This window comes from Urocampus carinirostris, chromosome 16 (assembly GCF_059441175.1).
Source record: "Urocampus carinirostris isolate Australia breed hairy pipefish chromosome 16, RoL_Ucar_1.0, whole genome shotgun sequence".
NCBI lineage: Eukaryota > Metazoa > Chordata > Actinopteri > Syngnathiformes > Syngnathidae > Urocampus > Urocampus carinirostris.
Window position 1 is genome coordinate 4,196,718 of NC_142364.1, and position 15,485 is coordinate 4,212,202.

Sequence of the window (15,485 nt, forward strand, 5' to 3'; positions counted from 1 at the left end):
TAGTATATCAACAACCTTTTTCACAGGCAGTCAGGTAGGTTACCCTAGATGTGAAATTAGCCTGACCCCGCCACAAAAAATGACTAAGCAGTTTTGAATTTATTGACTCAGAATTTTTCCAAGAAAAGCATTCCACTCTCCGAGACCAGAATAACGGTGAATACCGGTGGGTTATCCTAGATGTGAAAAATGCTAAAAGGCCGACTCTGGACTTTAGGTTTTGATGACTCAACCTTTTTGTCCATAAAGACACTCCGCTCTCCCAGATATGAATTGCATAGTATATCAACAACATTTTTCACAGGCAGTCAGGTAGGTTACCCCAGACGTGAGAAAAGGTTTTTAAAAGCTGCCTCGGTACTTTTGTTTTTGTTGACTTAGCATTTTTCCCAGAAACTTTTCACTCTCAGACGACTTTTAATTAAACACCATTTTCCACAGGAAGTCAGGTAAGTTACCCTAGACCTGAGAATACCAAAAAAAGCTAACTCGGCACTTATTGTTTTGATGACTCAACATTTTATCCTCGAAATAGATTTCACTTTCCCAGGCCAGAATGTCAACACTATATTTACAGGCAGACAGGTGGGTTACCTTAGATATGAAGAATGCCAAAAAGCTGACTCAGCACTGTTGGTTTTGTTGTCTCAGAGGTTTTATTCTAGAAAGACATTCCATTTTCCCATCCAGAAGGAAATCACATATCAACATTTTTCACAGGCAGTCAGGTAGGTTATCACAGAGGTGAAAAGTATTTTTGAAACTGCCTCAGTACTTTTGTTTTTGTTGACTTAGCATTTTCCCCAGAAACTTTCCACTCTCCTAGGCCAGAAAGACTTTTGATTTAACACAATTTTCCACAGGAAATCAGGTAGGTTACCCTAGACCTGAGAAATACCAAAAAAGCTAACTCCGCACGCATTGTTTTGTTGACTCAGAAGTTTTATTCCAGATAAGCATTCCACTTTTCCAAGGCAGGACATCAAACATCAACATTTTTCACAGGCAGTCAAATTGGTTACCCTAGATGCGAAAGTGCCCTAAAACACTGACTCAGCAATTTTGGTTTTGATGACTCAACTGTTTTTGTTTTCGCAATGTAAATCTCACATATCGGCCCAAACATGACATATGCGATTTTAATGTCATGCACATACAAATAAGTTTGTTTTTTAAAAAAATCATTTACAAATAATTTCCATTGCGTGATTAAAAACGCGTTTTTATTCCTAAATGCCTCAGTTAACGCAATAACTATTGCTTTAACGTGCTGAGCCTAAGTATGTATATAACGGCAAGTCAGGACTGTCAAGCACAAGCTGATGTAGCCAGAATAACACGGAGACCGGTAGCACTACTTTCACAATCAAAATGTATGGAAATCATATGAATGCGCAAGAAACAATATTCCTACTAAAAAACGTATCTTGTGACACAATAAAAATGAGTTAAAGAAGCCTTAGTCCATGCTTGATAGCAAGTCAGCAAAGTATTCAAGTATTCTCTATCTCTTTTTTCTTATTTTGAAAAAGGTTTTCACTTCCTCAACTGCGTTATCATATTACTACTATCTGACGCACACGTTTATAATGAAAGCGTTTACAAGTTGTGAATTGCATACATAAAAAACGACTAAATTCTTCTTTTGACGCATTTAAAGCATTCATATTTATGTTTTACTTTTACTATTAAAGGCGCGTTACTCGGATAAGGAAGTGAAACGTTCCCAAACTTCTATTTTTTTCAAAGTTCTTCTTCTACTTCTTCTTTTTCTCCTCGATTTTAATATAACCGCTCAAAATGTGTCCTCGTCGAATAAAAAATGGCGACGCTCCGTCGAGTAGAGCCGCTGGTGGTGCTCCATCAGCTGGCCACCTCCGCTACCGACACCGCCCTTCTCTTGGTGGTCAAGGACCGCTACTCTGACGCCGGTGTCCCCGGAAAACAACAGAGAGCCATGGCGAACTTCTTCATGATCCACAATCTTATCGGGCAGCTGACGCCCGTCGTGCCCGCTCTCCTGCTGGCTAAAGCGGGGGACCGAGGCTGGAGGAGAGCCCCGGTGATGGTGCCCCTGTGCGGCTACCTGCTGTTCAGCGTCGCCTTCCTCCAGGTGGTTCTTCTGCGGCTGCCCGTCCAGGTGATGTTCGGGGCGGCCGTTTTGCTGGGACTGTCCGGCGGATTCGCTGCTTTCTGGCCCGGCGTGATGACGTTGGCGTCGCTTGGTTCTGATGTGGAGACGCGCTCGCGGGTAAGCTCTTTCCCTGCTCTCATACCTGTCAACCTCCAGGGATCCATGCCCTTACAAAATGTTGTTTTTTTCCCCTTACAAAATACAAAATAATCTTACACCATATTTTTTTTTCAAACGTGTTTATTTATGGGGTTTAACATGTTATATTGTACATGTGTTTCGTTATATCATATACAGTATATTGTTAATTACATTTTGTTGTGAGTAGGGTTGGGTAGGGTTACTTTAACTGGATTATTTTCAATTACTTTTGGATTACTCCAATACCAAATATGCTAATAAAAGACAAAAGAAACTAAATATGAATAAAATGATGACTCATAACACGTGGTAAGCTTTCTCTCCTGGCTTTGATCTCCGGCAAAACTAACATCAAATGCGACAAAAACAAAATGTAAATAAATCCAAACAGCTTGCCAATATTATTTCTGCCGTTCCATGTATTCCGTTACTCCCCAAGCCTGCACACAATTTAGTAAATTTTATTCATATTTAGTTTTTTTTTGTCTTTTATTAGCATATTTGGTATTGGAGTAATCCAAAAGTAAATGAAAGTAATCCAGTTAAAGTAATCATACCCAACACTGGTTGTGAGATACTGAGTTGCTCGACATAAATGAGGTTTATTATAAAAAAGGTTGAAAAACGAAGTTGCTTGGACGTTCACTGTAGAAGGAAAAAAATACATGCAAATGTAATTAAGTAGAACAATACATTTTCCTATTCAAATTATGAATTCATTTTCTGCATTCAATCATTGTTGGTAATATACTGATTAAAGGGATAACCACAAACCTGTCTTTTTTCATTTCTCCTTTTATACTTCCTTTTTTCTTAACCTTTTTATACAACAATATCCATCCATCCATTATCTGCACCGCTTATCCTCAGTAGGGTCGCGGGGGTGCTAGAGCCCATCCCAGCCACCTTCGGGCAGTGGGCAGAGACCCTGAAATGGTTGTCAGCCAGTCGCAGGGCACACAGGGTCAGACAATTCGCTCGCTCATTCACACCTAGGGACATTTTTTGACCCAACCTGACATGCATGTTTTTTTTGGAATGTGGGAGGAAACCGGAGTGCCCGGAGGAAACCCACGCAAGCACAGGGAGAACATGCAAACTCCGCACAGGAACTAAATGGAAACAAAACTGAAAACCGACATTAAACAGGACAAAATAAACGGGAACCATACCGGACAAGGAATACCAACAGGAGACAGGACTGAGTCAAAACCCACGTCCTGCGGGGCAGAGGTTCGTTGACGGGCTGACAAAGGAAGAGTGAGAGCGCTTAAATAGACGGAAAGCCAATCTGTCAATGAGCCGCAGCTGGCGCCACACAGGCGGGGCCAATTGGGCGCCATGGCAACCGTGACAGTCCATGCGTCAGGAGCTAATGCCATTATGCGCAAGGTCTGCTTTGCAAACTTCGCAAGTAGTCTTTTTATTTCTTATATCCAAATGCTAAAATGCTTCCAAACTGTATAAACGTTTTGGAACACGTACTTGATGTTCACGCCGTTGTTTCTGTATGCTACCGCTCTAGACAGAGACACTTTCGCGCATGACCGACTTTCAGCAGATATTATAATCACGTGAGATGTTTAATATCATGTCTGGCAACTATTTCAATGGAATTTATTGTTGACTACCGTAAATTCCAGACTATAAGCCGCTACTTTTTTCCCAAACGTTCAACCCTGCGGCTTATTCAGTGATGCGGCCAATTTATGTAATTTTTGTAACAGCCGCCAGCGGCGCTCGAGTACAAAAGGTAAGATTTAGACCGGTGGAATATATGCGCCGAGGAAGACTGCAACTTCTTGGCTTGTACATAGATTAAATTAGCGTAAACATACCCTCATCATGCAAAATGCAAAAAGAAAGGCACATGACGCAGCTTTCAAGCTAAAAGCAATCGAGCAGTCCGGACGGTTTACCGTGATTTTTACAAGTACGGTATGTTTTTTTTACCAGACCCGTTTACTGTGTTGCGAGCGTGTTGCTAGCGTGTTTTGGAATAAGGGAGCGTGGGACGACGTCTATATGACAGTTTCTTTCCGACACTGAGGAAGACGACTTTGATGGCTTCAGTTCTAAGGAGGAAGATGAGGACAGTTTACCGTGATTTTTACAAGTACGGTATGTTTTTTTAACAGACCCGTTTACTGTGTTGCGAGCGTGTTGCTAGCGTGTTGCTACCATTAACTGCCCTGTCACAGGCACCGTTTGGGATGAAAGTTATATTATTTTTATTAAAGCTTTGAAAACTCTCTCGGTGTACTGTCTTTCTTTGTAAATATGTGTAGCCCATGTATAATATGTATTTGCAACTGTATATTTTTGTAATGTATTTATTTGTATTTATTTTAGACACTTATTCTGATATGTTTTGCACGGACGAATGACAAAGGAGGGGCGGAACAAACGGGAGGTGACGGGAAGTGGGGTAAAGGTGAGGAACAGAAGGACCTGTTTGTGGACGCGGCGGAAAATAGTGGATATATATTTTTCCCACCCTTACCTTTGGAAATATACACTTTTTTCCTTGGATTACTTTCAACGGGACCCGGACTCTGCAGGTCTGGATCAAACCTTAAGTACCGGTATCATTTTCCGTTCATTTTGCCGGCTGTGATTTTTAGACCGTGGACTTTAATGAAGGACATTTAGTTACTCTTGTTTCTCTTCATTTCGTACAAATCTTTCGCTCTATGAAGTTACTATCTATGAAGTTACAGCAATGCTGTAAGTTTGATTTTTGCAATCCGGAGATGGAATATGAGCTTGCTCTGTCCACTCCACGCACCGGCCCGGTATTGCAGTACCTCCGGAAACGGTGCATTCGCACTGATCGCTGAATGGCTCTGTGGCTAGGACCTTGACTCGGCCTCTTGGCTGAGAGCAAATGTCTCGGCCCCTTGGCTTTGTAGCGTATTCTGATTTGACCGATAATGGATAATTGATAAAGAATATAGAACAATAAACCTTACAAAATCCCCCCCGAAGGACATTTAGTTTCAATCGCGGGACTTAAAGTCGGGTTTGGGTTCGCATGCGGCTTATATACAGGTGCGGCTTGTGTAAGTACAACATCGGTTTTCCTCTTAGAATGTGGTGGGTGCGACTTATAATCAGGTGCGCTCTATAGTCCGGAATTTACTGTATTTATATTATCAATTCATCTTCCCGATCGACTGTAAAATCATTAAACATTGCAAAAGACAAAATCTTTCATCGTTGAATTCCTTTCCTCAAAGTCACATTTGCATTTCCCAGGTGATGATGAGAGCGGAGCTGATGTTCGGGATGGCGGGCCTGCTGGGCAGTCTGCTCTCCGGCAACGTTTTCCTGCTTTATGCTCCTAGCGTCGGGGACGGCACCGTCCTGCTGTGCTTCTGCATTTTCCTTCGTCTGCTGAGCCTCCTTCATGCTAGTGTGCTGCTACAGGTACATAGAAACAGACAGTTGATTCTCTTTTTAATGTTGGACCAATGCAAAGAAGGTTCATAAGTAGATACCTCTCACTTTTAAGATAAATTCACCGTTTTGAAGTCCAAAAGAATGACCTACTTGAATCGTATGGATCACTGGTGTCAAAAAGGCGGCCCGCGGGCCAGATCAGGCCCGCTAAGGGATTGAACCCGGCCCGCGAGATAACAACCAGAGAAGCGCAAGAGAAAAACAAGCTGCACTTGATGTTGCCAAAGCCAGGTGCCTCAAACAAAGACACTGTTCTTGTAGTTATTTCTCTCTCTCTCTCTCTCTCTCTCTTTTCCACCCCTATTCTTCCACTCTCTGTCTCTGTCCCTCACTCTCCGTGTCTCTCTTTTTCTCTTCATTCTTTGCTCTTTGTCTCTTTCTCTCTCTGTGTCTTTTTAACGTATTTTGCTCTAATTTCCTTTTATTCCTTTTCTCTCTTTTCCCTTTCTCTCTTCCTACCCTCTGCGCTTTCTTTTCTCTTTTCTCTCCTTCTGTCGTTCTATTTGTCTTTGGATTTCTTTCTTCCTCTCCCTTTCTTTCCCCCTTTCTCATGACTTCTCTTTTTATCTCTTTTGTTTCTCATGCTCTCTCTCTCTCTCTCTCTCTCTCTCACTCACTCTTCCACCCCTATTCTTCCACTCTCTGTCTCTGTCTCTTTCACTCTCCGTGTCTCTCTTTTTCTCTTCCTTTGTTGCTCTTTGTCTCTTTCTCTCTCTGTGTCTTTTTAACGTATTTTGCTGTAATTTCCTTTAATTCCTTTTCTCTCTTTTCTCTTTCTCTCTTCCTACCCTCTGCGCTTTCTTTTCTCTTTTCTCTCCTTCTGTCTTTCTATTTGTCTTTGGATTTCTTTCTTCCTCTCCCTTTCTTTCCCCCTTTCTCATGACTTCTCTTTTTATCTCTTTTGTTTCTCATGCTCTCTCTCTCTCTCGCTCTCTCTCTCTCTCTCTCTCTCTCTCTCTTCCACCCCTATTCTTCCACTCTCTGTCTCTGTCTCTTTCACTCTCCGTGTCTCTCTTTTTCTCTTCCTTTTTTGCTCTTTGTCTCTTTCTCTCTCTGTGTCTTTTTAACTTATTTTGCTCTAATATCCTTTTATTCCTTTTCTCTTTTTTTCTCTTTCTCTCTTCCTACCCTTTGCGCTTTCTTTTCTCTTTTCTCTCCTTCCGTCTTTCTATTTCTCTTTGGATTTCTTTCTTCCTCTCCCTTTCTTTCCCCCTTTCTCATGACTTCTCTTTTTATCTCTTTTGTTTCTCACGCTCTCTCTCTCTCTCTCTCTCTCTTTTCCACCCCTATTCTTCCACTCTGTCTCTGTCTCTTTCACTCTCCGTGTCTCTCTTTTTCTCTTCCTTTGTTGCTCTTTTATCTCTTTTGTTTCTCATGCTCTCTCTCTCTCTCTCTCTTTCTCTTTCTTTGTCCTGCCCTCTCTCCTTTTCCCTCCCTCTTTCTCTAATTTCTTTATCTCTCTTTTTCTTTCTCTTTAATCTACTAGTCCGGCCCCCGACAGAATGTTTGTTCTACCGTGTGGCCCCCGAGTTAAAATGAGTTTGACACCCCTGGTATTGATCCAAGGAGAAAATGTTTTGAGTTGGGGAGTGTAGTACTGGGAGATTTCCTAGAGTTAATCACTTTTTGAGGTGCGAGTTTGAAAAAGAGTGTAGTTTGCACAGACAGGAACACTGTATTAGTGTGCAAGGCATATTCGATTTGATCTCATTATCACACTATTTTTATTCAGGGTACCAGGGACGGATGTTAAAGAATGGAGAAAATGGAAAGGGGTCTTGAAAGATGTAAATAAATGCAAAAAAAAGAACAAAAAGGGAAACAACTCTTTGGTGTATCCGATGATGAAATAGACTTTGAAGTACGGTACATGAGATAAAAACATGATAACCATAGAAACGAAGCTTGCGATGACCAAGAAATACGAAGATGGCTTACGGATTGCTACCCACGCTAGGTTGCTTGGTTGTATCCAAACCACAATCAGGACTCCTATTAAAGATAAAGAGGCTAATTAAGCAACGGATTCTGCTAAGTATGTCAATCCGTAAAATTTTAAATTCAGTTTCTATTTTGATCCGTCGTCTCCTCGCCCTCTTTGCATCTGCAGCTCAAGTCATTTTGCACCAAACTTAAGTCAGATTTCCTTTATATGTATATTTATGTATAATGTTAGTTAATTCTGTGCACATATATTACACATCACCTAGTACTGACTATATATTGTTTTTACCTGGTCTAAGGTTTTAACATTTATTACACTGAAATCTGACTACGAAGACACTTCACTTGTCTTGTCTAAACCCTTACAGTAGGAGCATATTCCGAAGCTGGAGAAATTTGATTAACCAGGCAACGAAGATAGTCCACATAATAATTTATTTAGCCTAGAAAGAATGGATCTTTCTTCCTTGCCGATTACAATCGTGTGGAGAAAGAGCGACGGGGGCTCCAGGGTTGCCCACTTTTATAACACATGGCAATGAAATGTTCACGCACCATGACCAAGCTGCAGCCGATGCAGATTTCCCAGTCCTTTGAAGACTGGGAGAAGGGTGATAGGTCATCGCCCTCCGGACAGAATGGGGCACGACACACACATTCTAACCCCCCAGGCGAGGTGATAAGTCATTGTTATCTGTACAGTCTGAAACCAAAGACTCATTCCAAAGCAAAGGCGGTTTACGACACCCTTCTGAAGAGTTGCACTCAGGCTGAGGTCAAACTTAGGACAAGTATTTTTGAGTATAAGTGGAATAAAACGGTGTATAAAATAGTATATAACTTCATTTGGAAACTGGCTGTTGGGAATACATTGGTTGATCTCTAAAGGTTTCTATTCAGCACCATACAGCAATTTCACCCCACCTCAGGACGGATCCAGACTGTATCCGGAAGGTCTACTGTATGAAAGTTTTCAAATATTTCCTGTCCAATGTTCGTATTGTTGAAGATTAGATGTTCACTTCCACAACGGTGTTATCATATTTCCACCTGTACCAACATGAATAATTCACTTAATCCTTATTTGCTGACATTGTAAAGGTGAAGCAAGTATCGAGTGAGCCCGAGGAATCCAGCGCCCTCCTCCCTCACACCTCCGACACTTTTCCTGCAGAGAGTTCCACGAGGAGGAACACCCTGAATGTGATCCTGCTATTCGGCGCTGCAGTTTTGTACGGTTCTTCTGTGGGTGGATCTGTTGAGATCTTGGGTGTCTTTGTGGTCAACGAGCCGCTTCACTGGAGTGCCGTCCAGGTTTGTGTTCAATATTTTAATTTTTGGGGAATGACGGAACCACATCTTGGGTAGTGGCTGTGAGGGAGTCTAATTAGCACACTATTTTTACTCACTGTGCCAGAAACACTGATTTGCATAGTGCATTCTGATAGGTGAAACAGCCTATTAAAGGATTTTATACATTTGACTATAAAGGATTTTATACGATTGACTACAAGTTACATGTATTCAGCTTAATGCAATAAAGATATTCACTGACTGTGCTTTAGTTCAATGTACAATAAAAGGTCAGGGCAGGCTGCGTGGAAGATGTTTTGTCTTGGACATTTCTGATAACAGGAGGCCTGGGTGTGCTGACGCAGGAAGACCAGAGATTGTTGGGCACAAACCAACTACCTTGGCACGCCCATGGGAGGAGCCGGCACGCCATCATTCGGGGAGAAGATAGCTATGCATTAGTTTATATGACATGTGAAGCGTCATCCTCCATTTGCCATGAAAGTGTACGAACCCTGAGTGTTATATGAAATGATAGCGTTTCTATTCTCGAGGTAGGCTACGGAAACGCAGCAGGCTTCGTGATCTTTCTCCCTCTTAACGGCAGCTAGCATTAGTTTATATGCCATGTGAAGCGTCATCCTCCATTGGCTATGAAAGTGTACAAACCCTGAGTGTTATATGAAATGATAGCGTTTCTATTCTCCAGGTAGGCTACGGAAACCCAGCAGGCTTCGTGATCTTTCTCCCTCTTAACGGCAGCTGGCATTAGTTTATATGTCATGTGAAGCATCATCCTCCATAGGCCATGAAAGTGTACGAACCCTGAGTTTTATATGAAATGTAAGCGTTTCCATTCTCCAGGTAGGCTACGAAAACGCAGAAGTCTTTGTGATCTTTCTCCCTCTTAACGGCAGCTGGCATTAGTTTATATGACATGTGAAGCGTCATCCTCCATTTGCCATGAAAGTGTACGAACCCAGAGTAATATATGAAATGCAAGCTTTTCCATTCTCCAGGTAGCCTACGGAAATGCAGCAGGCTTCGTGATCTTTCTCTCTCTTGACGGCAGCTGGCATTAGTTTATATGACATGTGAAGCATCATCCTCCATTGGCCATGAATGTGTACGAACCCTGAGTTTTATATGAAATGTAAGCGTTTACATTTTCCAGGTAGGCTACGGAAACGCAGCAGGCTTCGTGATCTTTCTCCCTCTTAACGGCAGCTGGCATTAGTTTATATGTCATGTGAAGCGTCATCCTCCATTGGCCATGAAAGTGTACGAACCCTGAGTTTTATATGAAATGTAAGCGTTTCCATTCTCCAGGTAGGCTACGGAAACGCAGAAGTCTTTGTGATCTTTCTCCCTCTTAACGGCAGCTGGCATTAGTTTATATGACATGTGAAGCGTCATCCTCCATTTGCCATGAAAGTGTACGAACCCAGAGTGTGATATGAAATGCAAGCTTTTCCATTCTCCAGGTAGCCTACGGAAATGCAGCAGGCTTCGTGATCTTTCTCTCTCTTGACGGCAGCTGCCATTAGTTTATATGACATGTGAAGCATCATCCTCCATTGGCCATGAATGTGTACGAACCCTGAGTTTTATATGAAATGTAAGCGTTTACATTTTCCAGGTAGGCTACGGAAACGCAGCAGGCTTCGTGATCTTTCTCCCTCTTAACGGCAGCTGGCATTAGTTTATATGTCATGTGAAGCGTCATCCTCCATTGGCCATGAAAGTGTACGAACCCTGAGTGTTATATGAAATGTAAATGTTTCCATTCTCCAGGTAGGCTACGGAAACGCAGCAGGCCTCGTGATCTTTCTCCCTCTTAACGGCAGCTGGTATTAGTTTATATGTCATGTGAAGCATCATCCTCCATTGTCCATGAAAGTGTACGAACCCTGAGTGTTATATGAAATGTAAGCCTTTCCATTCTCCAGGTAGACTACGGAAACGCAGCAGGCTTCCTGATCTTTCTCCCTCTTAACGGCAGCTGGTATTAGTTTATATGTCATGTGAAGCATCATCCTCCATTGGCCATGAAAGGGTACGAACCCTGAGTGTTATATGAAATGCAAGCTTTTCCATTTTCCAGGTAGGCTACGGAAACGCAGCAGGCTTTGTGATCTTTCTCCCTCTTAACGGCAGCTGGCATTAGTTTATATGACATGTGAAGTGTCTTCCTCCATTTGCCATGAAAGTGTAAGAACCCTAAGTGTTATATGAAATGTAAAGGTTTCCATTCTCCAGGTAGGCTACGGAAACGCAGCAGGCTTCCTGATCTTCCTCACGAGTTTCCTCGGTGCCGTCGTTCTCCGGCGCTGCGTGAGCGACACCACGATGATCTTGATCGGCATGATCTCCTTCGCTTCGGGAATTTATTTCATGTCCTTCGTCGCCACCACCTTTATGTTCTACCTCGGTAAACTGTTATCTTCTGCTTCTGGATTTCTCTTTTCTAAAATCTATTTTTTTGTTTGGTTTCTCCGCAGCTCGCTCTCTCAGCCTCTTCGGTCTCATCCCGCTGCCCACCATCAGGTCGCTGCTCTCACAGCAGGTTCCGACATCCTCGTGTGGTGATGCTCAAATAGTTTGCCATTTAAAGTACAGTGATACCTCGCTACTTGAGAATATTCCGTTCAGGATCGGTTGTTCTAAAACTGGTCCGTTCATGTACCGGAACATCTTTTCCCACACAAAGTAACGGTATTTATTTTTATACATTCCGATGACTTCCAAAGTTTCGGAAATTCAAATGAAATGTGTATCCAAACAATGATAATCACCCAAAATATCAATAAATGTCAAGACCAGAACAGAGACAGGACCCACTCGCGTAGCGTTTCACACAAGCTTTATTACAAGAAAGGGAAAGGGTTCCGCCCATGATCCGGGAATTGCTGGACGCGGTGTTAGGAATTTAATATTAAAATGTACCGTTTACCAAATGGTTGGAATTAGTTATCTGACGACATTAACCAAACACAACCTGCATTCTCCTGACAATGCGCGCTCCTTTCTTGATGGAAAAATGAACAAGAGACAGGCATTTCCACATGGGGGCAGATTTAATTTCTTAAAACAATTTAACTAAGTGAACTCCATCGAGTTAGCCGAATTAGTGTCGCTCGAGTCGCTATCAAGCCTCCACTCTCGATCTTCTGCCTTTCTTACTCTGCCCACGTTTTTTCCGCAAGCTGGTGGGCCGGCTCCTCCCATGGGCGTGCCAGGAAAATCCCCGCGTGGGGTCCACCTCCTTGCCTCGATGTCTGGAGAAACTCAAAACAGGAGAGCGTCTCTACGTAATCAGGGCCTTGATCTCCAAACATCGCCTGCCGTCCCCCGTCAAGAGTCCTGTTATCAAAATTCCCCAGCCAAAACATTCCGCATTCGGATCAGCGTGACCTGAAGCCCACTCAGTGACAATTTTCATTGCACTTGATAAATGTAACTTGTACTTAATCGTATAAAATCCTTTATAGTAAAATGTACAAAATCCTTCGGCGGGAAGCATGTCGCTCTGAACACGGAAATGGGACTTCCGTGGCGAGTGATGGCGTTGTCGAGAACGGAAAAAAACGGGTCAGTAGCCGGGATAGAAGAGCAAAACGTGGTCGGGATCGGAAACAAGTTGAAAGCCAGGAGAGGAGAGTAGACGTGGTTGAGATTAAAAACGGATCGTTATTCAGAACGGGAGAGCAGACGTGGTCGAGATCAAAACAGGTTGTGGCGGGAGACAAACAGGAGCAAAAAACGGGACAGGTGAAAAAGGGCTTGCCGTGTAAAAACAGAGATTCGCAGACAGACTGACAAAAGGCGACTGACAGGACAGCGTTTAAATGCTGACAGGGAGCCAATCCATCAACAAGCTGCACCCAGCGCCACGCGGGCGGGGCCAATTGGGCGCCATGGCAACCGTGACAAAAAAATGTTTTCTTTAACCATAAATACCCAGAATATGAATACAATTTGTATCTAAAATACCACCAATAACTAACATACAAATAAAATGTGTACCTAAACAAGTATACATTTCTGAAATATATACTACCAACAGAACCTTCAAATCACATCTTAAGCTAACAGGGAGCCAATGCAGGTTAGCTAAAATCGGGGTCATGTGATCAAACTTTGTCTTAGTTAAAAGCCTCGCTGCAGCATTTTATACCAGTTGAAGGCTCTTGATTTTGGACTTCGGGAGACCGGAGAGTAGTGCATTACAGTAATTGAGACAGGAGGTAACAAACGCGTGAATTATAATCTCTGCATCCGACTGAGACAGCATAGGGCAAATTTTAGCAATTTTTCTCCAGTTTTGTTCAAATTTCGATCTTTCTTTCGATGACCAGAGCAAAAAATCCTCACATTTTTGACTGAAAACTTGTTCAAACACAGTCATTAGGGTACCAAGGTATCACTGAATAGTGTACTCATTCCTATATGTACTTTAGCGCCACCTTGTCTGCTATTCTTGCCACTAGGCTTCACTTTGACAGCTCTGCAGCTGGCTCTCAAGTTTGCAGCTCTGGCGTACATCCCCGCCTTCACAAAACTCTACCAGAGGACTTTGGACTGGTTACCAGGTTTCGTCTTCATCATTTCAAGCGGGCTGGCGGTTATGGCGATGATTCCTATCAGGTGCTTTCAGTTCATCCATCCATCCATTATCTCCACCGCTATCCTCAGTAGGGTCACGGGGGTGCTGGAGCCCATCTCAGCTATGTTCGGGCAGTGGGCAGGGGGACACTGTTGCCAGCCAGTCGCAGGGCACACAGAGACGGACAACTCACTCACACCTAGGGACAATTAGGTTAATGCAGGTTACCAAATCAATAGTTTGAGTAGGAAATGTTAGTGTCGTCTGCAAATATTTTTATTTGTAATAGTTTTGAAACATTAATAATATCGTTAATATATGAATTAAATAACTTTGGACCCAGGATAGAACCCTGTGGTACTCCACAACAAATGTCCAAGTATAATTAACCTGACATGCATGTTTTTGGAATGTGGGAGGAAACCGGAGTGCCTGGAGGAAAGCCACGCAACCACGGGGAGAACATGCAAACTCCACACAGCAGGTTCGATCTCATGACCTCAGAACTGTGCCGCACACGCGCTAACCACTGTCCCACCGTGCTGCCCTGCTTTCAGTTCAGTTTAGTCGAAATATTTATTTCAAGGTGTACGAAAACTGGAACAAAACAATCGCATAAAAGAAGGTAACAAAAGATAGCATGAAAGGGGTATTGGGTAAAAGACATGCTTCTTATGGTATTGGAGTAATTGGCAGATTAGCTTTGAAAGTCCTTAAAAAGTGCTTGAATTTGGCCATATAAAAATGCGTTTGAACCCTGCTAAATCATATACAAGCGCACACACACAAATTGGGATTTATAAAGTAGTATAAAAAGTGCTTAGAAATAAAAATGCCTTTGTGTAAGTCCACCCTTCATGTTCAATATCAAACAGTTGGCAACGTCCCAACATGAGGTACTCATGTCATCCGATGTCACAAAAGGACACTTAAAAGTCATGAATTATTCAACAATGGGACGTGGCCCAGTTGGGTTGGACTGTAAAGGTTCACTTGTAACATCATTCAGGGAAAATCTTTTCACGTGTTAAAAGTAAAAGTATCTCCCTTTTCAGCGTTGTGGGATGCGGATATCCTCGGCCGAGACATTCTGAAGAGGCGCAGACGGAAACGCACAGCTGATAACACCAAAAATACTCCACAAAGCTCGGTAGGTATGTTTTATGTAAAGATAGTGAAAGCAATGATTGAAATATCACTTATTGACAATAGGACAAACAAGCTCAGAGACAGTTTCTTCCCGAGGGCCATCATCACCCTTAACAAGGGTGCAATACTTATTTGGGGGATTTTTTTTTTAAGTATATGTATTGCACTACTTTTCATTGCATTATTATAACTTGGGCCAGTCTCTAAGTGCTTTGTTTGTGCCTATTTATCCTGACAGTCTTTTATCTTATGTTTCTCTTTAAAGTCTTTATTACATTTATACTGGCAATCCTTCCATGTCTGATCTTGTATTCAATTAGATTAGAATTCAATTAGAACCATACACAGAGTAGGATATCGAGATACTAATATTTTATTCCTGCAGTCCAAATTATCAAAATTGGATGATTTAGTAAAATTTTTCACTGCACAACTGCTATTTAAGGCCAACAAAAACATAGTGCCAGAAAACATCCATAAATTATTCATTCAGAATAAGGGAAATTATAATTTAAAGGGCTGTCGTAAATTCATAGTCCCAACGGTGAGAACCACCAGGAAAAGTATGTGTGTGTCTGTGTGCGGAGTCAAACTATGGTACATTTTACAAGACGAGATCAAACAATGTCCTACTATTCACTTGTTCAAATTTAAATACAAAAAAACATTACTGGCGGAATACAGAGATGAAGAGAATGGGCTATGAGAGAGATTGGGAATAGTGCGTTCAATTATGGTTAACTTTGTTGTTATTGT

General features: G+C 42.3%; 1 protein-coding gene and 1 pseudogene across 1 annotated transcript; both read left to right on the forward strand.

The window, feature by feature from the left end:
* Window positions 1–1,578: 1,578 nt before the first annotated feature.
* On the forward strand, window positions 1,579–14,702 carry slc46a2 (solute carrier family 46 member 2). The gene is made up of 7 exons (XM_088319982.1): window positions 1,579–2,251; window positions 5,534–5,704; window positions 8,783–8,995; window positions 11,234–11,405; window positions 11,476–11,559; window positions 13,465–13,621; window positions 14,636–14,702. Exons 1-7 carry the CDS (start codon window positions 1,823–1,825, stop codon window positions 14,700–14,702), a joined length of 1,293 nt encoding a protein of 430 aa, XP_088176108.1. The 5' UTR covers window positions 1,579–1,822.
* On the forward strand, window positions 4,955–5,104 carry LOC148350001 (U2 spliceosomal RNA; annotated as a pseudogene).
* Window positions 14,703–15,485: the final 783 nt, after the last annotated feature.

Excerpts from the sequence above, each read along its gene's own strand:
- slc46a2 (XM_088319982.1), top strand. The coding sequence starts at position 1,823 with ATGGCGACGCTCCGTCGAGTAGAGCCGCTGGTGGTGCTCCATCAGCTG. Across the intron at positions 5,705-8,782 it reads ATGCTAGTGTGCTGCTACAG|GTGAAGCAAGTATCGAGTGA; the intron begins GTACATAGAAAC and ends GACATTGTAAAG. Across the intron at positions 8,996-11,233 it reads TTCACTGGAGTGCCGTCCAG|GTAGGCTACGGAAACGCAGC; the intron begins GTTTGTGTTCAA and ends TCCATTCTCCAG.